Raw genomic sequence first — 26995 nt, 5'->3', positions numbered from 1 at the left:
AAGCTGGAATGGTTCAGCAAGTTGTTGGCTCTCCACTCCTGCAGCCAGTATGATGCAGGGTACACAAGGATTTCCTTGTTCTTGTAGAACTGAGAGCAACTGTTGAGATATCGCAGCGTGCTTTCCTATTTTTCGAAGTGAATAGATAGTTTACAATAATCGGCAGAAGCTGGGAGGGGAACCTTTTGATGAAGGCATGTGGGAATGTGATCTGCCAGAAAGAAAATTCAAAGCTAGATCGCAGGTTTTATGAAGAATTTGGCTTGGATTCTTAAGAGGCACTTGTCAGTGGCTGGAATTTGTTGTCAGCTGCGAAACGAGACATAACATGGCATCAGCATCTCATTGTGTCAGATTCAATCCAAACATATAGTAACATGGCAACGAAAAAGTACCATGCATATTTTATATGGGGTCAGTGGGACACAACATAAGCAAGGGCAGTCTCCAACACAACGTACAAATGGCGCAGCAAACCTAATTAGGTCGACTCAAAGCCAGATCAACACTCTCCATATACCTTGTGAAGTGATTGTGAATAATGTAGCTAATACGTTTGTGACTTTTAGCTAAGGATTACTTTAGTGACTGACTACTTGACATATTAATGCGAAAAGCACGACTGCTTTACATTTGCAAGCAAAGTCGCTAGTAAATTGCCAGTGATCACGATTGATAGGATCAAAGAGATGGGTCTATCGGAGACCAGGAATCAGAGTTCATGCAGCATAGTTGTATGATTTTATTATTTTATTATAGTGTGAAGTGAATTAAAGAAAGATGATTAAAAACCATAGCCTATCCCAAAAGCTCATCTCTAAAGAGTAATAAACCAAGAACCTCGCCTCCAACCCCAACCGAATCCCTCCTTAAAACGCCGTGACTATCACATCTTACACAGCACTACACGCAACGGCACCCGCCTTCGTCTTGGTCGCCACTACACTAGTGACCGTAGTCTTCACCTTCACGGTCGTTGTCTTGGTGACTGTAGACTGCGACGTCACCGTGACGCTCGGCTTCAGCGTCACTGTTGCCGTCTTCCAGACCGTGCTCGTCGGCGTCGCCAGCGTCACAGTCGTCTTGATCGTCGTGTCGGCGCTCTTGACCACGGTGACTGTCTGCGCGGGCAGTGTGGTAGTGGCCTTGGAGGTGACGGTCTCGACGCTGGTGGTGACGACTCCCGGAGCGGTGACGGTGGCCTTGGCCGTCGCGGTGGCGAGGGAAGTGGTGTAGACCGTGGTGGTGGACGCCTTCAGGGTGGTCGCCTTGCCGGTGGTCTTGGTAGTGACGACAGTGGTGGTCGCGGTAGTGCCAGGGATAGTCGTGCCAACGGTCTTGAGGACAACAGAGACGGTAGTATCGGTGACGGTCACGGGCTTGAGCGTCGTGGTCTTGCCGGTGGTCTTGGTCACTTGTGTGAGGGTGGTGGTGGTGCTGCCGGGAATGGTCGTCGTGCCTGTGGCGGTGAAGGTTGTGGTGTAGGAGACGACAGTCACGGTGACTGTTCCAGACGCAGGAGCCGACGTGGTGGCTCTGACGGCGAGAAGGGGCGTGTCGTCGGGCCGACCAAAGATGACGCTGCGCTTGGCCTTGGCTGCACTCGGGATGCACGTCAGGGTAGTGGTAGACTTGGCAGTGGAAGTAGTAGTCGTGGTGACGGAAACGGTGGTAGTCGTGGCCTTGGCAGTTGTGGTTGTCGTGCCTCCGGTTCCGGCGGTGACCGTGGTAGAGCTGGTGACCTTTTTGGTGCCGGGGGTGACAGTGGCAGTCACAGTGATGCTGGTGCCTTGGGACACGGTGACAGTCGTGGCTTTGGGAGTGGACGTTATTATGCTTGTAACCGTGGTAGACGACTTGACAGTCGTTGCCTTGGCCGTGACAGTCACAACGGAAGTCGCAGTGATGGTGGACTTAACTGTCGACGTTACGGTGGCCAAAGCAGGGGTGACAGTGACGGCATCATTCACCAGAACAGTGGACACGGAGGTGACGGTCTTGTCCGTCCCCGAGCTCGTGGTAGTCACAGTGCTGGTCGACTTTGCAGTCTCGATGTCGGTGGTCGCTGCTGGTGTGATGGTAGTGCCGACGCTCAGTGTGGTCGTGGTGGCCTGCGTCACCGTCACAGGCAGCGCGGTCGTGGTGACCTTCAAGTTGGCGCGAACAGTCGAAATCGAGACTGCCGTCACTGTTGTGACCGAGGGCACGGCACTGGAAGTTACCGTTGGGACATTCGCTGCCGTAAATGGGGTGGTGTGCACCAGTGTCATGTTGATCCAGGAGGTCGACGCAAAGAAGTTCGCGAGCTGGAACTGCGCGGCATCAGTAGCCGTCAGCTGAGTAGCGAACGATGCACGACCCGAGGTAGAGGCACCGGGGCCATAGTTGGCAAACTCGCCAAACATGGCACCACTGGTGCGAGGATCACTGCTCGACCATGCATTCCAGCCAGCAGCCTCGACACAAGAGCCCAGGTAGCTCTCAATAAACGCAACGCGGGCATACGAATTCCAGGGCCGGCCCAGCGAGATTTGCGAGAACGAGGCTCCAGCTGCCGGGGTCACAGTGCATTGGTCAAACACGAAGCCGGCGGCCGTCGTGTTGTCGGTCCGCTTGTCCGCCGTCAGGGAGACCTTATCCTCGTTGGGCGAGATGGTCGAGTTGAGGAAGTAGGCCGCGCCCGCACCCCAGATCATGTCGACATTGCCCTCGACGTACGTGTTGTACGCAAAGAGATAGCCGTTGATCAACAGTGCGTCCTGGTTTCCATACACCTGGCAGCCGTAAAGGCCAGCGTACTTGCTGCTCTTGACGGCAAAGCCAAGACTGGCATAACTGTGTCATGATGTTAGACTCTTGATTTTTTTTTTAAAAAAAAAGCAAAGGAGTAGAGATCACTACTTACTCTTCCGTTGTTCCAAAAGTGTTCTTGAAGTTGATGTTGATAGCCTGGAAGTAGTTGCCTGTGGCATAAACCGTAGCGGAATCAGAGTTGGACGCATCGGAGCCCGTGTCGATGCCCTCGTTGTACGAGATTGTGACCTGGTTCTTGCTGTAGTCATCGCTAGCCGTCGAGTATCCCATAAAGATGGTCGTCCCGGACTTGTTAAGCACCAGCTGCTCCTCATAGACGCCAGGGTAGATGAACACAGTGGCGGTAGTCTTGCTCGACGTGGGCAGCGCATTCAGTGCAGACTGCACAGTATCGTAGGTCGTCACACCGTCAATTGCCGTCTTGGACACAATGAACGCTCCAGCCGGGGGCACAGTGCCATCATAAGGCGCAGCTGAAGCAGCAGGAGCCGCGGGGGCTGCCGGCGCGGGCGAGGGCGTCACGATGCTGTTCCAATACGTCATGTCAATCCAGTCGGTGCTGCCCATGACGGTCGCCAGCGGATATGTGTCGCTGGTCAGCAGAGTGCAGTTCTGCCACGCCACACGGGCCGCGGTGTTGTTCTCCCAGTTTCCAGGGCCGGCGTTGTTGTACTCGGCAAAGGTGATGTGGTCTGTGTTGGGCGAGGAAGTTCCCCAGATCTTCCATCCCGACGGCGCGATGATCGAGTCCAGGTAGCTGTTCTTGACCACAACCAGGGCGTAGCTGCTGTAGGGGCGACCGAGGTAGACCTGTTGAGTCAGGTCCACCGTGGCGTCTGGTGCCTCAGTGAAAAGACACTGGTCAAAGATGTATCCTCCGATTGCTGACGACGACGCACGACTCTGGGCAGTGATCGCGGAACCGGCTCGCTTGGCGCCGATAGTGCAGCCCTTGAAGTAGGCCTTGCTGTAGCCCCAGATGAAGTCGATGGCGCCCTCGATGTAGCAGCTCTCGTAGTACTGGTAGCCAGCCTTGTTGCCGGTGAGCAGGGTATCCTGCCAGCCGATGAAAGAGCAGCCGTAGAAACCAATCTGGTCGCCATAGATGCTGCTGGCCAAGGTGACGTAACTCGACAGGCTGCCATCGAGGTTGGCCGAGTTCACTATGTTGACGTTGTAGAAGGAAATCTTGGTGCTGGCCGTCGACACTGTTGCTGTCTCGGCGTCGGAATGGCCAGTAGGCAGCGGGCTGACTGACAGACCGTGAGCGTAGGTGACGGTCACAGTATTGTCCGCGTACGACGATCCCGGGCTGGCAGTGGTGTAGCCGATAATCATGACAGGGCCGGCGCGGTTGATAGCGGGCACCTGCTCTGTGTATGTACCAGGGTACATGAAGATGATCTGCGTGCTCGAATCAGCCGGCAGGCTAGCCAAGGCAATTGTCAGGTTGCTATAGGAGCCAGCTTCGACGCCACCAACAGAGACCAGCACTGCACCAGCCGGTGGCGTGGTGCCGTCGGTGGGATGGGCCCAGGTAGCCACGGCTGTTGCTGACGAGGTAGGGCTGGTGGTGGTCGTGGGTGTAGTCGATGAGCCAAGAGGATAGCTTGGCACGTAATTGTATGCCGTCGAGTCAAGCCAAGAGGTGCTACCAATGAATGACTCCAAGTTGTACGCCTGGGCGGCGGAATCGGTCAGGTTCGTAGCGAATGAAGCTCGAGAACTGGACCAGGCACCTGGACCGCTGTTGTTGTACTCGCCAAACAGGACGTTGTCCGTCTGCGGGCTGCTCGTTGACCATATCTTCCAGCCAGCCGCCGCGATATGCTTGTCGAGGTACGAGTTCTTGTACACGACGACCGCATACTGGGACCATGGACGACCGAGGTAGGTAGTGCCGGTAGTGGTGCCATAAGAGCTGGTATAGGTGACATAGCACGAGTCGAAGACGTAGCCGCCCGCCCAGGTAGAGCTGGGCCGGTTCTGTGCAGTTATACATGCGCCAGCGGTGTTGGAGGCGATGTAGCACTGGTGGAAGTAAGCTTTACTGTAGCCCCAGATAAAGTCGACGCTGCCTTCGATGTAGCAGTTGCTAAAGACCTGGACACCTTGATTGGCCAGCAGAGTGTCCTGATATCCCTTGAAGGAGCAACCGTAAGCAGCCATGTTGGTGCCGTAAAAGTCCGCTGCAAGGGCTGCTGTACTCGATGACGGTGCGTAGGTGTTGATGAAATCAATGTTGTACAGGGCGAGGCCGGAACCGTCGGTTCTCTTCCAGTTGATGACGGGAGTGATCTCGTCGGAGTTCGCGCTCGTCGAGACACCCATGGAGAACTGGATGGTGACTTGGTTCTGAGTGAAATCATTCGGGAAATCCGTCTCGCCGACCAGAGTGACCTTGCCCAGACCCGTCCGGTTCACCCAGACTTGCTCCGTGTAGGTGCCCGCCAGGATGGAAATCGTGTAAGGCTTGCCGTCCGCTGGCAGAGCGGCCACAGCGGACATTACGCTGCCGTACTGGCTCCCAGTGGGTGTTGGGGCCACAGTGTACACGGCAGTAGTCGCAACTGTCGCGGTAGAGCTCGCTGAGCTGGTAGTAGAGCTGGCAATAGAGCTGGCAGTAGAGCTGGCGACCGAGGATGTGGAGGACGAAGAGACTGTGGTCCCGTACACGGAGTCTGGGAAACCACTAAAGGGAGCAATGGCAGCAGTATCCAGCCAGCTCGCATCTCCCAGGACGCTGGCAACGGTGTAAGCAGAGCTGCTAGACAGAATCTGCGCATACGAGCTGCGCAAGCTAGTGGCAGCTCCCGGGCCAGTGTTGTTGGCCTCCACAAAGGTGACATTTACCGACGAGGAAGTCACCTTCCAACCGACCGGCATGATGTGTGCATCGAGATAGGAGTTGATGTAGACCACACGCGACGAGGTCGTGGACGAGGAGGTGGAGTAGTCTCTGCCCAGGTATGTGGAGCTCTTGGCAACGCTGCTGCTTGAAGGAACAATGGTGCAAGAGTCGTAGACCTGAATTGAGGGGCCGTAGGAGCTCTGGTAATCCTGGGCTGCAATGCTCTGCCCGGCAGTGCTACCAGTTGTGACAATCTTGGTGTTGTAGAAGTAAGCACCGCCTTGGCCCCAGATGAAATCGGTGGTGCCCTGGATGAACGATCCGGCGAAGTAGAACGCGCCGTAGTTGAGCAGCAAGGCTCCTTGGCTCGAAGTGAAGCTACAGCCATAGAAACCAGTCTTCTGAGCCTTGGCCACAAAGGCCACGGCAATCTGGTTCGCCGTAGCTGTGTACGTGTTGGCAAAGTTGATGTTGTAGAAAGCCAGGCTCTTGGCATTGTACTGTGTGGACTGGAAGGCTGCGGTGGCTGCCGAGCCTCCTGCACTGGATGCCACAGCCCCTGAAGTTTGAATTGTGACCAAGTTCGCGCTGTATGACAACGCGTTGTCTGTCTGGCCTCTGAAGATCGTGCTACCGGCTCTCGAGATGGTGATCTTCTCTGTGTATGTGCCAGCCAGGATGTACACATACTGTGTGCTGGAATCAGAGGGCAGATCCAGCACGGCAGCAGCGATACTAGTATAATTGGCGCACGATCCAGCAGGGCCGACGGTCTTGGCTGTCGAGGGGACAGACGTTGGCAAGACACAACCTGAGGCTGTCGCAGATGCAGAGGAGGCCGACGAGACCGTCGAGCTCACAGTTGTTGAGGAGGCTGATGACAGGGAAGTGGTGTCTGCCGAACTGGAACTTTGGGAAGACGATGCTATTGGTGACGACGAAGTTGCGCTGGAAGCAGGAGATGACGACGACGACGACGACGACACTACCGACGATGACACCGCCGACGATGACGATGACGAAGCCACCGATGATGACGACGAAGATGCGATAGATGAAGCAGGCGCAGCTGATGCCAACGCGTCCTGAGCAGCATCTGAGGCCTGGATACGGGCAAGCACGTCCTTGTCAATCCACGACGTTGACGATGTCGCCACGCTAGGGTATTGGTTTGAGAAAAAGCTCGGGATCTCGTAGACGCTCATCTGCGAAGCCTGCGTCACATACTTGACATAAGGCGCGCGAGCAACCGCGTTGTTGGCGTAGCTGCCGGCTCCTGAGTTCAAGAACTCGAAGTATGCATTGACGGGCGACTGTGTCTTGGAGTCGATCGAGGCACCTGATGGCGCTATGTAACTTCCCATCGTGGAATTCCGGTAGACAGCAACAGAGCCATTTTGATTGGCAGCAAACAGGTAGAAGGAGTTGGTGTAGCCCGTTTTCTGCACGACAGAGCACGAGTCGAAGACGGTCGTCGAGTTGTACAAGATCGTATTGTAGGTGTAGCCCTGCGTGTATGTCATCAAGCCGCCAGACCTGGTCACGGTGAGCACGGTGTTGTAGATATACAGCGAAGGGTAGGCATAGACTGCCTTATCCAGCGCCTCCATGTAGGAGTCAGCAATCAAAGCAACGGCATTGCCACCGGTGACGGCTCCAGATCCAGCTGTGACAAACTGGCATGCATAGAAGGCGTGCTGGAGGCCCTTGATCGACACAGCACCAGCGGAGGAAGCGGCATTGGAGTTGTAGAAGTTGATGTTCCTGAATGTGATGCCTTTGATCGCGGTAGACGAGATAGTCAAGGGGGCGGCCACACTGTTGGAAATGGTAACAGCGTTGTCGGCATAGCTGTTTGATGCACCTGCTTCTCCGACAATGGTGACCGTGGCCGCGGCGGCTATCGTGATGCTCTCGGAGTAGGTGCCGGCTTTGACAGTGACGGTCGGATAGCTGTGGCTCTGCGCATACGAGATGGCGGAGCCGATGACGCTGAACTGGCCGCTCCCGTCGAGGGCGACAGTGACAATTGAGGGAGATGCTACATGTTATCAGCAAAGCCCTGTCAGCGTCAGCTTGGTGAACATACCTGTTACAGTCGAGGAAGACAGAGACGAGGCCGACGAGACAGCACTCGAGGTCGTCGTGGTGCTCGATGCAGCAGTAGTGGCTTCTGATGTCGACGATGTTGATGAAGCAATGGCCAAAGGTGTGCTTGAGGAAGTCGATGAGGATGCTAAGGAATATGAAGAGTCAGATGATTCTGTCAGTGTTCCGAGCTGCTTCCAAGCCCACTGCCCCTGCCTGTCAACCTGGTCGGACCTCCTTCGTTTTCGTGAGGACTCACCTTCCTGCGCCGTTGCCAGGGCTGGGAGAAGACCCAGCAGGGTTAAATGCCACTTCATAGTGTCAGACAAAGGCTACTGCCCTTATGACTTGGCTAATAAAGGCCTGGGGATCGTTCGATGAGAGCAGCGATCCGTGGAGACGACACTCGAACAGATCAAGGGAATGCACGGAGAGGACGCTGTCGATACTTATAACACATTGTGAATGTAGCGCTGCATACATGGAAGAAATCTGCCAATTACAAGTCACGAACCCCAATGTACGATGTCCATAGTCCTGCATCGTAGATTTGATCTACCAGTGTGATCCCTGTCCCGTCGTGCCATACTCGTGGTAGGTTCGGCGGCCTCGCCGTGCGTGTCCCGAGAGTCTGGATAGTTGGCATGCCTCGGACCATCCCGACCCAGATACGTGCTGTGCTAAGCTCTTGTCACATCCATGCATAGATCTAGCCTAGCTCTCAGCCATAATACTAGGGCCATGCGGTGGCTGCGCGCTTGCCGGCGCACATCTCATTTTGAGGATAAACCCTTCTTGGCAGACTGATAAGCTACCAATCATTTTTCTACACGGACAAATGTTTAGGCATCCACAATCTTTTTCGATAAGAAGAGGGAATAGACTGCATAGGCAAAGCTCGGCCCAGAGCGCACTCTCGCGCTCTGGACCAAGTGCAAGTCATCATAGACCAAAGAATGGTGGACCTCTCTCCCAACTCTGCATTGATCTAGACGTCCTTCGAACCGAGGCAAGAACGTGAAGATACGAAGCCTAGCCTTGTCCATAATGCCTATGATGCGTTTGAACGCTTAGCAGCTTGACTTTACAGGTCCTATGTTCAGCGCGTCGGGTATCGTTACCGATCGGCGAAGCAATAGCATATATTTAACTCTAAAAGCTCACGTCCATGTGGCGATGGTCGCTAAGCATGGGTACAGACCTAAATCCATCAGAGGAGGAACGTGAAGAAGCAGGTAATTCCAATTCCACCATATACTACTCCTCGATAGAGTTGACATCTGCTTTATTGTATTTCTTTCAAACTTTCCTTTGTCGCTTGGGCCAAGAGGGAAAGAAAAAAAAATTGTTTTGGGCTAAGAAATACTTGCCTTCATGACTCCAGAAAAGACCATGTACCACGTGGTATCCAAAATAGACTTTTCGGCGCGGTCGAAAAACCCCTTCACAGCGTAGGCAAATCCTCGGCAACACGTGTTGTCCATGCTAGTTTACTCCGCTCGACCTATAATGATAGCGTGAAAATTTGCACATGGGTCAAGCTGAACGGGTTAGATGTACTTCCAGCCTCGCCGCCCCATGTGGCTTTTTCTTTCTATACCAAAACGAACCTAATTAGTGCTCGGAAAGGCTAGAGGACAAGAGTTGAGCGATATCGCACGGAGAAACATCTAGGCCACGAATGAGCAAGAGCCCCGTCGACTCAAGCGAACTCATACACTGTATATTAAAATTAAGAAAGGAAGAAAAAGACAGGAAAAGAAGGCTGATAGAGCGTCAGAATAAGGTGAAAGGACAGAATACATAACTATCCGTGAAGAAAATAAAAGACATATTTTTTTATACGCAACCAATGACATTAAGCTTACATGTCATCTGAGGGCTGACCTAACTAGTGGTTTTGACAACAGTAGCCACAAAAGGTGCGTTCGTCCGGGGAATCCCACATATGCTCGCATGGGTCTGGCCAAGGGGGAAAAGCGAATTCAGAGGACGATTTTTGTTTAGCTCAATTCAGCTCCAATGCCCAGTAATGTCAATATCGGTGTCTGCACAATTCTGTGCAATATTTAGAAACTGCACTGAACCTGGGATTTTCAATAAATGTAGACATGACGTGAACATTCTCCTGGGCCGAGTCTTGAATATGTGTTATCCCAGTACAGCTCTTCAATCAAGATCCGAGAGCAGTTGCACTAAAAGAAACGGTCGCTGAGCAATGACCAAACACATTCACAATTTAAGTTAAGCGTGCTTATTCAGGGGCAACCGCAAGTCAAGGCTATGACAGCATACAAACGGACTAATATGTCTGCTTTAGTCCAGGGATTTGTTGTTTATTTACAAGGGATGATGTCTTATTGTTGCTTGCCTATCTGGCCAAACTCAAGAAAAGCACCTCGTGAATGCCCTCATACTCATGACACCTTCTAGTACAGAATTCGCCTGGAAGAATCATTTAGCAGATGAGCTTTCTCACTGAAATCGTTATAGCTGTTCAAAGCACTGCGCTCTCCTCGTCCAGTGTGTCGCGGGTCATTGATAACGGACAGATGCCGAACGCAGTTTCGCCTAATTAATCTCGCGTCAGTTTCATCCTCCAGTTGTTGCTTGATTGCAGTGGTAAAGCTGATTAAGAAATTCAAGAGACTGTATTCGAGCATTTGTCTCAAATGCATCTTCACAAGCGATACCGATCATGTTTTGACATGTAACCATAATTTGTCGACATCCGCTTCGTGATGCCCTAGATAGATGCCGAAGCCTGTCTTCTGGAAGTATTGTGAACATGTCTGTGCTTTTTTGAAGCTTAAAATAAGCTCGAGGAAGTCATTCGCTAGCTTGCGATCACAAGTTCGAAGATGCTCCGATATATCGTACGTGGTCCACTTGGAAAGTATGATTAATGTGGGCTCTCATTTGACATCTGACATTTTGAGAGTACGAACAACAGGCGTGACATTAGCAGCGATCAAAAAAGGCATGTTTCCTAAAATTTGCGCACTCCAAGAAATATTATAATCAGGAGTTTCATTCTTGCGGAAAATAAGCATCGAGGGGTTCGGATGCCTTGATTTATTCCAGAGGCAGAGCTCGAACAGATTATCGATGAGGTAATGCACAACAAGAGGTCGATAGACAAGGGGAAGCCGATCGTGGACGGATTCAGGTACGCAGAGATATATGACGGGGCACCAATCCTTGACTTGGCCGAAGTTTTCAATGATGGAATACAAATTCTCCAAAAAAAAAGTCGTTCATTACCATTTTAGCCTTCTCGTTACGGGATAAATGAGAGCTATTAGAGAGTTTAGAGGTTGGCGAAATTTTGGTTCCTCAAAGACTTTTAGATCCTCAATATCTAAATAATAACTAACGAAGTTGCACGGCTCTTTATCTGAGTAAGGATCTAGTGGGAGCCAAGAATTGAGTGAGTTCGTTCATTAATTTCTCCCCCCCCCCCCCCGAAAAATGGCGGTGCTTATGAGCTTATGATAGCGAACGGCGAAACTAATGTGAATGCCTCAGATGGGATTGTGTATAAGCAAGGTGACAAACCATTTCCCCTTTTTTTCTCCCCTAGTGAGTTACACTGCAATGAAGCTGGGGCTCCAGGATTTGAATTATCGAGACCGACGTGACTCGAAGCCACTTTATGGCTGGACATGGCTTCGTCAGCTAACCAACCTAGGCTGACCAATTTCATTACGCCAACCAAGCCGGTGTGAACCTTACTATGCGAGGGCTAGCGAGTCCTTGGCCCCCATTATCGCCAGGCACTCTCCATCTAGGTAGTCTTAGCTGACCAGTTGTTTCCCCTTTTCTTTCTTTTGGCAGCATTTTCAATGCTACGGCACAGACAGGATTTGGTCCAGCAGGAGAAACGACAACCCGAGACTACTTTGGTAAAAACGCTCGCCTCATTTGATCGCAGCGTTGCAAATTCTGGGGTAACTGCTTGTGTGCGTGTAAGGCACAGAACACGATACAGATTTCAAGCCAACAATCTTACAGTTCAAAACTTAACTAGACACTCACGGAGTCAACTCTACCGCTACCAACTTCCTCGGTACTCGGGTTTCGGGACTTGAGAGTAATTGATGTATCACTTATAGGAAATCATTACCTGCGGCAAAGAAATCCAGGCTTCCCATGTCAATCCCGTCGCTGAACGAGTCAAACGGGCTTGATTGATGGGCCGCGTCAAAACCAAGAGATCCTACACAAGACGTCTCTGTAACCGATGGGGTTGGTCCCCGATTAAATGAAACCCCAGCGTTCAGATTCTGGGGTTCGAGGCTAAAGTTGGGATAGGATGAGGTGAACCTGCACTTTACCTTCCGAAACTCGTGCCGCAGCCGATCAAAGGCGTCCTCCGTGCTTCGAGCGGCGCTACTGGGAAGCGAGCTCACTGGCCCACCCTCGACAATTTGCTGACCGCCAGAAAGGACGCTCAGCGGACTTGTGGTGTTGGCGGCGGCAGCATTAGACACCTGCTCTACATATTCGGACACGCCATCAATAATAGCACCCAGCGTCTCACAGTAATCCCGGACACCGATGTTTCTCTCCGCTGCGGCAAAGAGTAAGGAGGAGCATGCGCGCAGGTCATTAGCTCACCCTGGTGTCCAGAAGCTAGGTGTTTTGGATATGATGAAACTTGAGATTTTCGCAAATCAGCTTGGCTGCATCTCAGACCTCCGCCCCCCCCCCCCCGCCCAAAAAAAATAATCATTTACGGATTAGGTTTCCATGGCCCTCACCAGATAGTCATTCCTGCCAAGAAAAACAGACTTGATCATAGGAGAGGAGAAGCCAATACTGTGATTAAGCCGGAGGCGCTTGAATAGGCGGCAGACAGCACCCGCTGCTTCCAAGCAGGATCGAGTGAGGGAGTCTGATGAATACAGGGTGGATAACAGTGGTTTGATGAGCATCCGCACGGAAATATTTATATGCAATTGAAGAAACTCGTAATCCGGGGCACTGCATTGCGGCAAGGCAACATCAAGCTCGCGCATCTGCTCCAGGAGAGGCAGTACATCCGATGCAACGCAGTCACGGCCCGTCCGATACGCTTGTACGTAGACTTGCGAATTGATACAAGCTAGCCTGATGGAGGTAATAAACATCCTCAAATCCACCGGCCGGTTTGGGCTACCCGAAGACTATTTGTTGCTCTCGTTCCCTTGGAGGCAGGCCGGATGGCTCAGCGGCGTGGGCAGCCGCACGTCGATGTCGTAGTCTGCTAGGCTGAATGGTCGTCTCATGGCCCAGCAAACGTTCCTCTCGATCGTGTAGACAGCCCAAAATAGTAGACAATGCCGCTCTGCTTCGGGCGGCGGCATGCGGTCGTGGTAGTGTCGCTCGCGGTGCAGGTCCGCAGCTATGGCGGCGCGCATAGCCGATCCGATCAAAGACCAGACCTCGTTCGTATACGAAGTCCGCAGCTTGTACAAGACCAGCCATAGCGTAATCTCAGCTTGATCGACGAGACCCACCTCTTCTTTTCCCTGTAGCATTGCTTGTAGCGCCAGCGCCCTCTCAAGAAACTCATGGGCCTGCGCTGCAGGCGACACAGCGCCGATGAGCTGCTTGACACACGCCCCGATAGCGCAGGCCATGTATAGCTGGATGAGTTGCATCCGTGCCGGGTGCGCCATTACCTGCACCTCTGCCTCGCCCTCGTTGGTCCTCAGTATATCCACGTAGCTGCAAAATGGAACTCGGTGATGCATATTCTCCAAATACGCTGCGAGGATCGGCCTCCATGACGCCGCAGTTCCGACTACACTGCACGCTTTCATACAATGCGACTCTTGTTCTATCTCTTTCTCTCGCGGCAGATTTGAGTCATTTATCCGCGGTCGCAGCATGCTCTCCCTCTCATCCAGCTGGCGTTTAGATACGACTTCTGCTGACTGTGATTGAGGTCTGGGATGTTCGATTCGCGTCGGCCAGGCCCGTCGATCAATCTGTGCCCGTGCTGATTGTGATAAGGAGGAGGAGGGGGAGGACGAGGTTGCCTCAACTGCATCTCCGATAGCTCTTCCGAATGCGCCGGTGGCGTGATAGTAAGCACCTCGCATTTCTGAACCCCTTTCAGTAACATTGTCAGCCCTTTCGAATCACTAAAGGAGCTATGGACCAGCTCTTCACATGCATGCGACCTATATCAAAATCACAGGGGCCTGAACTCAAATCAAATACATCTATCAAGTACTTTTGTCTATCTCATAAGATAGGGAAATAATAACTGCATAAAGGTGGCTGTGTTGGCCAACTCGTCAGGGATAGTACAATGGTAGTCATAGGCCAACCACATTTTGAGAAGGAAATGCTCACATCATCCCTATGAAGTGGTCGTAGCACCATGATGTGATTGCAATTCTATGATGCTATCACGCAACGATCCCAGTGACTTCTGGATTAGGTGCGCTGCTGCATAAGCTGCCTGAGCTGCAGTTGAGATGGTTGCCTGTAAATCAATATCTCCATGCCCAACAGCTGATTCGAAGTCATAGTAAACTCCAAATCAAGTACCTCGCTGACATAGCTTTTTGAACTTGATTCATTATCTACTTATACCAATCATTTATACTATATATATCACACCAACGTTCAAGAAGCAGGCCTCCAGATAGAGACTTGTGAAAGGTACACCATGAAGCATTGTTACCAATGTTCTATTTTCAAAACTGGATGAATGATCAACTATAATTACTACAAAAGTCTACTACCATTGCTTATCCAATGGCGTCCAAGTTCAAAGTTCTCGTGTTCGATCTTGGGGGGGTCCTGCTTGAGTGGGACCGACACACTATTACAGCTTTGTCTTCGACTCAGTTTCGAACCATCATGAATTCCACAGCCTGGCACAACCTAGATAGAGGCATTCTCAGTATTAGTGAAGCTTGCAAGGTATGACTTACCCAAAATCATCTCGGCTTGTATCTCAGCTAACACATGCGCAGGAGTTCGGCCACATCCTAGGTGTAAATCCATCTGTCGTGGAGACCTCCCTGGAGCAGGCCCAGCTGTCTCTAGCTGTCAATGTTCCATTGGTTCGGACGATTTATGAACTGAAAGCCTCGAACCCTGATCTCAAACTCCATATCATGTCTAACATCTCCCGGGTAAGTTCATGCTTGAACACTACGCCTAGATACTGCTTGTACAGTGGAGTGACTGAACCTGGAATAGGAACATTACAAGATGGTGCAAAATCTCGATCTTCCTTGGGCCATGTTCGATTCAGCCTTCGCTTCTGGAAACGAGGGTATGCGGAAGCCCGACCTCTGTTTCTTTCAACATGTCATCAAGCAGATTGGAGTTGATCCTAGTCATATGATTATGATTGACGATACGGTTGAGAATATCTGCGCAGCTCGATCTCAGGGTATGTACGGACTACTTGTAGACAAAAATGTAGTCAAGGTCGGTGCAATTCTGCGGAGTCTCATCCAAGATCCACTGTCGAGGGCGGAGGCTTATCTGAAGGATAATGCGGGCAACCATCATTGTGTTGTCCACGGCCATGAAGATCTTGAGCTCAAAGACAATTTCTCCCAACTGATGATCTGGGAGCTAACCGGAGATGAAAGTCTTATCTACCTCAGGTGGCCTTCCGGTCGCCGACTTGGAACACACAACGAGGACTCTGGCAACGGCAAAGAGAATGGCGCTGATAGGGTCGCCATGAGCTCGGATATCAAGAATGGTCTTTGGAATTACTTCTACGAAGAGCCTGTTCTCACATCTCGAGACTTCCCACCTGACGCAGACACGACATCGACAGCTTACTTGTCTCTCCCTGACGAGTACCTCTCTACAGTGGCAGAGGTGGAGCTCGTCTTGGACGCCATGGCGACAAACATAGACTCGGACGGGATAATGCAAACGTACTTCACCAAGGATCGCCCTCGCACGACCCCTGAAGTCTGCTACAACATTCTTAGGGTCTTTTATCGCTTTGGCCACGATTCCGATCCACGCATCAAGAAGACCGAAGACTGGATGGTCAGATGTTTGGACAACAATGCCTGTACCGACGGCAACCGCCATTATTCTACACTTGAGAGCTTCCTGTACTTCGTGGCCCGTTTATCTGTCGAGTGCGGCCCTGGCCCCCTAGCGAATCAATTGAGCAGCGTCAAGGAGAAACTTGAAGAACGGATCAATGTGCAAACGAACCCACTGGCTCTCGCTCTGCGCATATTTGCCTGTCAATTGGTTAGCGTTGACGCAAAGCTCTACAGAAAAGATCTTGAAGTACTCATGTCTTTACAGGAGGATGATGGGGGGTGGCCAGCCGGCCATTTCTGTTGCATAGGCAAGACCGGTGCTGTTATTGGAAACCGTGGCTTGATAACAGCTCTCGCGGCCAAGATAATCCGCATTGATAGGTCAAGCATGTAGCATCTAGCTATTACTTAGATAGCATTGCAGGAAGAACGCGCCTTTGGAGTAGTGTCTTTATTTGAAACGGCAGCCTTTCTAAAATTTAGATGTATCAAAGCGTAATTACTTTGACAGATAGTTCTGGAAATAGTGGCCTGACAGTGAAAGGAACGTGGGTCATCACCATAGTGCTGTCTGTTGTTAGCTGTTTTTCCCCGTCTCTTTTCTCTTACTCTTCATGAAGGAAAATAATGTTGAATCAAACGGAATACGGATGACTGTGACTGTGGGTATTGGTGCGACATTCGGAGAACTCATAGACGTGGTTGCCGATGCTGGTAGAGAGCTAAGTCAGTCCTATCGGAAGATTTGTACAGCATCTCGCTTATTTTATCGAGACACTAACTTGGTCGCAGCCGTTGGCGCATGTTGCTGCGTCGGAGCCATGGGAGCCATGCTCGGTGGTGGCTTAGGCCGATTCGAAAACCTCCATGGGCTTACCAGCGACGCACTGTTAAAGGTGCGCATGGTGCTATGGAACGGCACCATCACCGAGGCCTCGATCAAGTGAACGAGAATATGTTTTAGGAGGTTCGAGGCGCTGTCCATAATTTTGGAATCGTCATCGAGGCACTTTTCGAGATATATCCTGCGACGAACGGGGGCATCCAGTACAGCTCGGACCTGACGTTCAGCTGAGACCAGCTGGAAGCTGTATTAAATATCACAGATGGCTTATTAACACCTGAGCTGGATAGTTCATTGGCTATTGCAATATCACTTGCTTCCGGTCCGACGAGTCTTGAGGTGGGTAATCTAGGCCGACACCTTAAGTTCATGCACGAAACACGTTCGCACTTATATACTGACCAAGTTCTATCGGCTCAAGCCTGTCATGACGATAAACATCGTATATCCTGGAACTTTAGAAGAGGGTCAAGCGTACCGGGAGCTGTACTCTCCGTTCAGCTCAAGCTACACAGCAAATGGTCCCGTGGGCTAACCTGTCATCCGTTGCCTTGCCGGGCGTGGTATTAGCAGGGTGTCCCAAAGGCAACCCGCACGGTCAATATAGCGTCATGACCAAAGATCTGTCGATCAATAGCTGCGGCGAAGCTTTTGGCTTACTCTTCACCTTCGCTCGTCAGTACCCAGCGGCGAACGGGAGCAGCATCTTCATTGAAACATTTGGTCAAAAGGCTCTGAATCACTCCCACAGAACTATTCAGCCTTTCCCCACCGCGACTACTCTCTATTGATATTATGAAGAGAGTATAGTGTTATTCCTTAGCACTATGCTCGGGTCCTTGAGTCACTGGCCCCATAACGGACCTCTCGATCAAATATTCCATCTTCCCATTATCTTTATTGATCTTAGCAAACATAAAGCTCTCATATTCGGTCGTAGCCCCGTCGACCTCGATAGTGCCCACCAGCCTTGCTGCTAATTGATTACCATCGCGAAGAAACTCGTGTCTAGCCAAGCCCAAGTGGGATAATTAGAATTAGTAAGTCTTTGTTATAGTAAATATCACATCTCCATCCAGATTGACTTCTATTTATAGACTCACACTTTGGGCCGATAGCTAGTAACCTTGGCGCGCCACTCTTCAATACTCTTCAGGAAAACGTTATACGAGAGCTGATGCCCGTTTACAATCTGGTAGAAAGTGGGTGTCACTGTAGCTTCAGCGTATAGCTTGGATTCCTCAGGCGGACCGGCGAGGCTCCACTCCATGGCGCGCTGGAAGCCCTCGATCGTAGATGTGTATTCGGACATAGCCGCAATAATACAATCCAAAGTCACAATAGGTGGAGGATGGGCAGTCGGGTGGGTTTGAGTTGTATTGACGTACATGAAAAGATTGTAATAGAATGTAGTAAAAACGTTGGCAGACAATTAAACAGGTGGGTGATTAGGTGAATTTATTAGAACGGGCTTATGGATAAGCATGGCAGCATGAAGATGACTAAGTGACAACGAAAGCGTCTCTTGATGATGCCGATACCGATCCTTGCTCTGCGACAGGACACGGCATGACAAGGAGCGCCAGGTTATGCTGTGATTATAGGATCTAGTATTTTCGGTGCCGATCTGCTTATAGAAGACCTGTGCGAGATACCAAGTTTACAGGCTACAGTAACAGAACTGTCGTTTATCCCGGCTGGTCGGAAGAGTTTGAAGTATAATTGGCTGTCACTCATATGCAGCTGGTCAGGATCAAGCTTTTGATCGTCTCCCGCTGCTTGGCATCTGCCAATTCGCATAATCCTCCAAGACTACTGCTTACTAGGTCACGTTGATGCCATCCCTTGCCGCTTTCTAGCTTTTTCTGGCTCCGAATTATCGGGCATTTGCTGCTCCACATCGGGCCGACCTATGTATTCGAGCCTGGTGGAAAACGGGTCATGTCAATGTCGATCACCTCGATGATCCTCTCTCTTAGCCGATACACGCATGAAACGGCACGTCAAGATAGAAGAGGACCGCATTCTATAGTCAGGTTGGCGAGCACTCACGTCCAACACTCTGCCTTCCACGAAGAGCGACGGTCCGAGCTTTCAAAAAGTCGGATCATTCCTTGAGCTCGATTAACCCTCACAGACTGCCACATCTGCCCTTTCAGCTCTTGCCTATTTTACAAAAGTACATGAAGCTCGGGATTTCACGCATGGTCGGCATCCATGTCCGGTGGGGGGTTTTTTTTTTTGGTTTTTTTTCAGACCAGTCTTCTTCTTCTTCAGCATAGGCGGGACTGGTTGAGGCTTATCAAAGCCTGCTTGACCTCGATACTTTTCGAGAAGTTTGCTGTCTCGTGAAAACTGATTATAAACAACCCCCTGGCCCCACCCCCCCCAAAAGAAACCGCTGCATATTGTTTTATTCCTACAACGACTTTAGGGAAATCAATTGAGACAATTGGGCCACGGACTCGCATTTCCATTCTCTAGGGGCGTCGAAATCCAGCTTGATAGGGATCTTATTCTGCATAGCCCAATCCAGGTAATGTGCTGCAAGACTTTTCAGGCTGCCGCATCTCCGGATTGTTTCCTGATTGCTACCGGCAGCTTGGAGAGACTTGTGTTCCTGGTCCAGGACAGCAACTGTCAGTTGAAACGCGGTCGCGAGGAAAAAAGGGGTGACTGCTCGGCTCTCCGGAAGCGTAGCATAGCAGATTGCCTGTAGAACCTTCAGGGCATAGCTCATCAGCTGGACACGGTGGTCCTCAATTGTTTGTCGTGGTTGAGCGGGTAATTCATGTGCAGTCATTTTAGCCATCAGAGCGAGCATGTCTCTCATGAGGAGACGAAGAGACATGAGGATTGTCCAGTACAGGATGATAGTATGGTACTCCATCATCGTGCGGAAAGAGAGAACGGTGTCAAAGTATGACAGAACATCCGGCTCGTTGAGACTGGACCAAAAATAACCTGATATGGGGTCGGCGGTCACATTTTGATGGATAGATAGCCACGAAGAAAGGGAAACTTCACAGATGTTAGAGCTCCATCGTGCCAGTCTCTGTTCGTTGCGGAACAAGATGCTCTCGGCTGTGTCGTACAGGCCGACCAAAATGTGCTCGGTAGCCTCGTCGTCCGTTCCGCCTGTGGATGGCCTTCTGTTGAGCAGCTGGTCATATTGAGCCATGACAGACGCAATTGTAGTGACCTCGGTCATCAGAGCATCGGTCGAGGTGTGCAGCTCGAAATCGGTACTGAACTTGGGGGTCCCGGATGCCTCGAGCATCGACTTCACCTCGATAAGCCATGCAGAACTGATGGGTGAGCGTCGTCGCCAGTCGTGGCTCGAGAGGAAAGTGGGCTGTCTGGTTGACAGTGTCTGCAGAATCTGGATTTGTGTCAACTGGAAGAGCTAGAGGATGACTGCCGCGGAAAGCCCACTTACGATAAATAAACGAGAGAGGCCGAGCAGCCGATAGTTGGTCTCCGAATACGCATGGTCTGCACCTCGAAGAAGAATAGCGGCAGCCAGACCACGTATGTGACTCTGCCAGTTTCGTGAGGCTGGTGACATTTTCATCTTTGCATGGCGTTCGCGTCAGGCCATGACTGGACTGTGCATTGCATTGTGGTACGAAGAAGAAGGGGGAGGGGGGTAAGGACAGAACGCACCTCCCAGAACATTGTCACAATGCAGAAGAAGGCTAGATGCTGCCAGTCCTCTTCGGATATGTTTTGAAAGTCAGGATCGGCCAGCCTGCACTCTGCCAACCTAGCCGACATGGAGCGGAGGGCGGTGCCATAGCTGTGTTGGCTCTGGCGTACAGACAGGGGGTCGGCGTTGACTGTCCCAAAGTAACCCTGCGCGAGAGCGTTGACAGCCAAGACCACAGGCGTGCTCGGTGATAAAGGGGGAGTGGGCCCATCGAGTATGCTCGGGGAAGCTAAAGAGAAGTAATGCTGAAAGATCTCCCCAATGAAGGTGAGGGCCTGGAAAGGCCGGGTTCCGAAGGAGGCTAGGAAGAAAGGAATATGCAGGTATGACCGCTTTGTGGCTGGGCTCGAGTACAAGACCAGGTCCGCGGAAGTCTGGGAACACGGCAGGATCGAACCCGTTGACGTCGGCAGTGCAGATTCGGAAGGATTGTCGGACGTCGTCATTTTGCCCCTCGTTCTTGATGCCACGCCTGGGGCTCGCCATCCTTCGCTCATGAAGACAACCTCTTGTCTCCGGTAACCCCCGCACATCTGTTTCCGGTTCTCACAGGCAAGACAAGTCGGCCGCCTGCCGTCTGCGAAGAGCGTGTCAGAACAGAAGAACCCTGCATTCGAGACTCTCGAACATGAACTTTAGACGAACCGCAGCGCGTCTTGCGAGAGACGCAGGTAAGACAGCCCTTTGACCGGGGAACAGAAGGTAGAGACCTGTCTGCTCTAGGGACGGGCATTATGGCGGGAGATACTGTCCTCTTGCCAGTTGTTCTTTGCCTTCTTCTTGGGAAAGGGGGAGGGGGGCGGGGGGATTGGAGGTGTTGCTCTTCGGTTCGTGGGTTGATTGCTAATCACTGGGCGAGGGAATCTTGGTCTGCTGATGGCTTGTGATAGAGAGAGAAGTGAAGAGAGTTTCCGAGAGGCATCATCATCAGAGCTGATGGCGACAATAGTGGATCGGCACCACGCAACATGACTAACTCTCTTTGGGAAGAAAGGATTAATAACAAGGCACAAGCCCACCAACTCCTTTGAGAAGGGAGGCATTCAGTCGCACCCCCGGCTCCTCCGCGTTTTGTCTACCCGTTGTACTGTGGAGAATGTGGAGAATGTGGAGGAACAAGAGGTTAGTGGGCAAGGAGGGCTATCGCCAACGGGTTATTGCAGTCTCAATTCGCTGACCGCTCAACTCATAGCTACTAGTATATCACTGCTCACAGTGCTTAGCATACTTTAGATTATAGATTAATATCACATGATCAATTAGAAGGCGAGCGCAGAGATGGGAGCTTAAAGCGATTGCGCGCAAAAACTCTGCCACTCCAATTATTTGCAAGTGAAACTCTGCTGGCTGCATCTTTTCAAAAAGGTAATTCTTGCACATGCTTACTTAGTCTATTGTGGAAACAAGGCATTCTTTCGGCCGCAGATCGTCAACCACAGGGTACCGGGAGGTGAAACAAAAACATACGAAAGAGTGGGAATTGAATGGGTCGGTCCTTACGGTCGGCACGCTATCCGCTATCCGTACAGGCCGATTTCGACGTATGATGACAGTGACAAGACTCACACAAAGCTGCATGCAAGCTCTTGAACTCAAATGTGCGCCACACTGATGACTGAACAAGTCTGACACTGCAAGCGGACGTTGCAGGAGCGAAGTAGAGGGGTTGCGAAGCGTGAATGGAGATTCAATGTTTGCAACGAGAGTAAGATCACAAGTGCCACAAGTCGGGGTCAATTAGAATTAACACGATTCGAGTCCAATTCCCGGAACAGAATTCACGAAAAGTGCTCTGGAATAGTTCTTCTTTTCCAAGATCAAAAAGGCGTTGAGAATGAGTTCGAGTATGATGTATAATCCTAGTCCCAAATTCATTGGTAGACGGATTCTGAATACTTGCTTTACCCGGCGCTGGTGGATTGGCGGATGATGAGCCCCAGACACACCGATCCCCCTCTTTAGGTATAGAATAAGACGATCATCATAGTGGCGTCCCCCTGAGCGTACGAAGGAGGTGCTTCAGTGGCAGCTATAGGCGATTATTCCGCCAATGTTCAGTTGGCTATTAACTGCAAAACAGGCTGACATAGCTAGCTTGCTCCTTCTATGTACTATCCTGGTGTTGTCCCATTGTAATCAAACCCCACTGCCGAGTCTCGCCCATTCAGCATCCTTCCTTTAGACATTTGCAGGTCTTTGACGCCTATACTTTGTACCGCCCATGTAAGCAATGCATTCCAGAGCCGTTGGGACAAGGACAGGGCTTATTACAAAGCAGTGCTTTAGCTGTGAGATAATGGGTGGCAGCGCAGTTAGGCTATGGCTGCTCCAGCCATAACCAGTAGCCTCAGCACTATTATAATATCAAAGATTTGCGGGGTATGATTGCGCTATGTCAGGACAATAGTAATCACTCTAGTCAGCTGTTGCCAGTATCAAAGTGCGCGGCGGAGAGATTATGCTTCAAACTCTATAATTTTGTCGGCCGCCACACCTTGATAGGATTCCCTTTCGGCGCCTGGTTCTTGATCCTACATGCAGTCATCAAGCAGCAAGAAAAGACCCTTGGCTATTCTGGAGGAAACTTGAGTCTTCCAAGTTACCCACAAATTGCGAGGCGGAGGCTTCCGATTACTGGAACTTAAATACTACCATAGCACCTCTGAAGACCGATATGTAGAACAACCCTACACGTTCGGCGTTACTTAGCCGTCTCACGCCTCGCATCTCCGACTTGTTCTGACAAGAGTTACATCGGGCACGATGTCGCTGGATACATCAACCACGGCCAAATTAACGCGCCAAGCTTGCGAGAGGTGCCGGAAGCAGAAGCTGAGGTGCATCCGATCCGACAGTGCCGATTTGTGCAACAGATGCCTGCGCAAGGGGGCGCCGTGTGAATACAGCTCCAGCTTGCCCAAGGGCCGCCGACGCAGCACGCATACAGGCGCTGCAGCTGGCACAGACAGGGAGTCGCAGGCAGGCACCAGCGATGAGTGCTTTACGAGTTACCTGGGGGACACTGGCTCAAGGTCTCCAGGCATGGACTGGGACGGTCTGCAGGTCGACCTGGCGGCCGAGACAAGTACCATGACGACCGAGTCGGCATTCGACTGGCTCTATGGGGTGAACTCTGCAATGTGCGACAACGTCGTCACAGCGTCCACCCCCTACCCAGGCGCATCTCAGAATAGAGCTTCAAGGCAGGTGAATGACGCCGGCATAGGCTTCAACAACGGTGGCGGCGGCGGCACTGACGACACTGAGGTCCTCGTCGCGCAGCTGGCTCAGCTCAGCACACACATCTCCTCACTACGCCGGTCCAGCTGTTCCCTCGTCGAAGGCTCGGCGTCGTCCTCGTCCTCGGCCCGCCTGCAGCCGGATAACCACAGTGAAGCTCGCCAGCCGCCCCTTATCGACGACGCCTTCTTTCAATCGGTTGCCACATGGTTCGCCCACGGGCCGGCTGACATCTCGCCATCCCGCTCCCTGGTGACCGCCCCGGGGTTCTGGGCACAGGCGCCCGAGATCAAAACCCTGGGCGACCTGCTGTACCACATATTTTCTGCCTCTCACTACCTACTCGAGCTCCTGCGGCATGTGCCGAGCGCCTCGGACCCAAACACCGCCGCCACTGCTTCCAGAACCGAGCTCGCGCCCGACCTTGTAGAGTTTGCCCTCCCACCGCTGCACGTGGACAGCAGCGCCCGCCCGTTGGGCTCCAAGTCAGGCCTAGACCCTGAAACCGTGTCACCTCCGTCAGGCCCATCGGCCAGCAGCAACAACGTTATACGCCACCTGCTCATGGCCAACTACACTATGCTTCTAGGCATCTACCTAGAGGTGCTTGGCTTACTGCAGCGCTGCGCGGGCCCTTGCATGCAAACAGATGTAACGGCTCCGCTGCGTGACATTAGGCTGGTCTCCGTGGTGCAGCTGTGCTCCTACCTCATCGATTGTCAACACCAGGCCGTGGGCTCGTACCTGTCCTCACCTGCCAGCAGTCTCCTGCAGCCGGACATGGTTTCTGATGCGATGGCCACTAAGACTATGGAGTCCATGAGGGAGGAGGCGAGACAGCGGATCCAGTGTTTGCAGCAAATATTCTGATAGCATATGAGTATTGCATGGAGTGATGGATCGGGCGAAAGAAACGAGAATGGGACAAAGAAGGAAAATGGATCTCCATATTTTCTCCGTCTGAGGTCTTGGCAAGATCTGTGCGCTCCTCATGGTAGCGCTTGTATCGCAAATCTGGTTCACACGGTCGTAGTATCTGCCATAGCCCCGACCCGTTGGACGGCGAATCATAGACGGCGCTATATGGATGTTACTGACTCTACTCGGGCCAGTTGCAAGCAGAAATGAGGTTATCAAGACATCATGTTGATCCATGGGTAGTTTGTCCTAGATATAGTTTACAAAACTATGTCAGGACCAACTTCTATATTATTCTTGTAATTATCCTCGAGAGATATAGAGAAGAGCCAGTATTCTAGTCAGTATACTACATCAACTTTGAGTGGGCGTAGCCCGCATCTCATCGACAGGCTGGTGCGCGTGCCACAGTAGATAAACTACATTGTTCCCGTACCAGCCTATACAGCGATATAGGTGTCGCTCCCTATGTGAAGACAGGGACTATAGAGTTTATGGTTTTCGAACGAACACGGAAGATCTGTCTAGTGGTTGCGAAAGCAAAGGATATTATCGAAAAAAAAAGGTTAAGATAAACTTCTTCTTACATCCGCGTACAAGACTGTAAAAGAAGAAGATGTCAAGATTTGCCCACAGATATTTATTCTGCCTTGATGATGAAGAAAAACTCGATGTTTGCTGAGAAACAGAATTCGAATACTATGGAGACAAAAGCACAAACAACTATGGAAAGCGCTACAGTGCCTAGTTACATTGTCATCACCTTAGTCAAGCTGATGCGAATGCTTCCATGGCGGCCTTAGGGATGGACATCTGGTTCTTGAAGCGTTTCATCCAGAGCTGTCCTACCGTGACTTTGTCTGGGTCGTCTGGATTCAGAGGATTTGTAGCCATGACGTCGCCGTGCCAGAACAAGGCGGCCGACAGCCTTTCCCCGTCCGACTTGTTGATAACCCTGTGCCGGACGCTCTTATATTGGCCTCCTGACCACCTGTGAATCATATCGCCGCAGTTGATCACAAAGATATCCTCATGCGCTGGCACTGACAGCCAGGCCTGCTTTTCCTCGAGCCAGACCTCAAGCCCTTCCTTGCCTGGCTGCTGGAGCAGCACAGTAACGCCGCCAAAGTCAGTGTGCGACCCTGCGCCAAACTGGCCTGGCAGTGTCTGGGACGGCCGAGGATAGCGGAGCAGCTTGAGAGCTACTACAGGCTTCTTGGCAAAAGACTCCATAGCTTTTGTAGAGTGACCAAGGCCCTGCAGCAGGATCTCCCAGATAGTCCGCCCTAGCTGGCTCGTAGCCTCGTAATAGTCCCAGACTGGGCTCCTAAACTGGTCGTCTGGGAGATCTGGCCAGTTATTAGGGCCATAAAAGCCCATATGCTCGATAGCCGAGTCCTCCCGGCCCATATAAAAGGACTTAACCCCCCTTTTTGTCAACCGGGCGAGCTACATCAATCAGATTAGGGCAAGGGAAGCGCACCTCTTTCGAATCGGCCATAGCGTCAGTATCCCTCAGGGACATACCAGAAGCCTCGTAGCCCCGGCGGCAGGGGTTTTCCAAGAATGAATTCTTGAGCTTCTTCTCGGCAGGCAGGCTAAAGAAGTTATTCATGCCCCGAAAAAGGCCCTGCTGCTGCTCCAGAGTCACGCCGTGGCCCTTGAGCTGGAAAAAGCCAAACTCGCGGCAGGCATCGCGCACCTGGGCGATTACTTTAGCTCGGTCCTCGGGAGACCTGGGCGTGATGTACCCGCTCAAATCGATGACGGGGAGCTGGAGGTCGCTTGCTGCCATTGGTGAAGGACGTGGTGGGGAAAATAATATAGAAAGGTAAGAAGAGTTTGAGGTAGTCAGCTACAGGGAGGAGAGAGAGGGGGAAAGGTAGCAGGCGTGGGCTCTCATGCACGCAAGCCTCGCTTTAATGAATCGTCGAGGAGGCCCTGCTCTCTTAGAGGAGCCTGAAGCTCCTTGAACTTCGGAAAGTTCATATGAATGAGCCTGGACCGACAGTTCGGAGTGCCTCTTCTAGGCTGACCAAGGGAGCCAAGTGCCGTGCTGCATATTCGGCCCTACAATTTCTTCCTTCCGAACCCAACAACGTGACCGAAGGTGGCTGAGCAATGCGAGTTGGATGCATGCCTAAGAGGCACGCGTTACGGGCTTCGCTATTGCCCAGCATCATTTTCTCAGCTGCCGGCGGAAGTTCTCATGGATGAAATCGGTAGGACAAATCTCCGACGGCAAAGGCCCAGGACCGGACTCAGAACAGACCTATTCACTACGGAATGGACCGAAAGGACAGAAGTGCTTCGTTTCAAGAGGTGGCCCTACTCAATATTATCGTTCATCCAAGTATTGGGCCAGCTAGCACTTTTCAATCGATTCACAATTATTGCTTGGCAGTAACCGAATATCGAGCCGTACCAGATGCTGCAGCACCTGAAGATCTATACTCGCGCACCGGCTCCGTTGAATACTCCATTGGGACCCAGAAGTGATGAGCCTA

The 26995-nt window shown here is 51.6% G+C and overlaps 7 protein-coding genes across 7 annotated transcripts; 2 read left to right on the top strand and 5 right to left on the bottom strand.

The window, feature by feature from the left end:
- Positions 1 to 893: 893 nt before the first annotated feature.
- M406DRAFT_51943 (family 8 carbohydrate esterase) lies at positions 894 to 8070 on the bottom strand (the record flags this gene model as incomplete). The annotated part of the gene is made up of 5 exons (XM_040924462.1): positions 894 to 1536; positions 1633 to 2835; positions 2906 to 5474; positions 7005 to 7706; positions 7755 to 8070. 5 exons carry the CDS (start codon positions 8068 to 8070, stop codon positions 894 to 896), a joined length of 5433 nt encoding a protein of 1810 aa, XP_040770868.1.
- A 4425-nt stretch (positions 8071 to 12495) lies between these two features.
- M406DRAFT_51683 (uncharacterized protein) lies at positions 12496 to 13560 on the bottom strand (the record flags this gene model as incomplete). Its single annotated transcript, XM_040924455.1, is given in 2 exon segments — positions 12496 to 12910; positions 12923 to 13560. 2 exon segments carry the CDS (start codon positions 13558 to 13560, stop codon positions 12496 to 12498), a joined length of 1053 nt encoding a protein of 350 aa, XP_040770867.1.
- A 946-nt stretch (positions 13561 to 14506) lies between these two features.
- Positions 14507 to 16171, top strand: M406DRAFT_51589 (uncharacterized protein; the record flags this gene model as incomplete). Its single annotated transcript, XM_040924450.1, has 3 exons — positions 14507 to 14674; positions 14728 to 14889; positions 14957 to 16171. 3 exons carry the CDS (start codon positions 14507 to 14509, stop codon positions 16169 to 16171), a joined length of 1545 nt encoding a protein of 514 aa, XP_040770866.1.
- Positions 16172 to 17433: 1262 nt separating this feature from the next.
- On the bottom strand, positions 17434 to 17933 carry M406DRAFT_335102 (uncharacterized protein; the record flags this gene model as incomplete). Its single annotated transcript, XM_040920997.1, has 2 exons — positions 17434 to 17629; positions 17725 to 17933. 2 exons carry the CDS (start codon positions 17931 to 17933, stop codon positions 17434 to 17436), a joined length of 405 nt encoding a protein of 134 aa, XP_040770865.1.
- A 914-nt stretch (positions 17934 to 18847) lies between these two features.
- On the bottom strand, positions 18848 to 19521 carry M406DRAFT_358638 (uncharacterized protein). The gene has a single exon (XM_040923957.1). It carries the CDS (start codon positions 19512 to 19514, stop codon positions 19041 to 19043), a length of 474 nt encoding a protein of 157 aa, XP_040770864.1. The 5' UTR covers positions 19515 to 19521; the 3' UTR covers positions 18848 to 19040.
- A 3572-nt stretch (positions 19522 to 23093) lies between these two features.
- On the top strand, positions 23094 to 24440 carry M406DRAFT_335100 (uncharacterized protein; the record flags this gene model as incomplete). Its single annotated transcript, XM_040920996.1, has 1 exon — positions 23094 to 24440. One exon carries the CDS (start codon positions 23094 to 23096, stop codon positions 24438 to 24440), a length of 1347 nt encoding a protein of 448 aa, XP_040770863.1.
- Positions 24441 to 25256: 816 nt separating this feature from the next.
- Positions 25257 to 26283, bottom strand: M406DRAFT_343533 (2OG-Fe(II) oxygenase; the record flags this gene model as incomplete). The annotated part of the gene is made up of 2 exons (XM_040921880.1): positions 25257 to 25907; positions 25972 to 26283. 2 exons carry the CDS (start codon positions 26281 to 26283, stop codon positions 25257 to 25259), a joined length of 963 nt encoding a protein of 320 aa, XP_040770862.1.
- Positions 26284 to 26995: the final 712 nt, after the last annotated feature.

Source organism: Cryphonectria parasitica (genome assembly GCF_011745365.1).
Source record: "Cryphonectria parasitica EP155 unplaced genomic scaffold M406scaffold_11, whole genome shotgun sequence".
Classification (NCBI taxonomy): Eukaryota; Fungi; Ascomycota; class Sordariomycetes; order Diaporthales; family Cryphonectriaceae; genus Cryphonectria; species Cryphonectria parasitica.
This window is presented reverse-complemented; position numbering and strand designations above follow the sequence as displayed.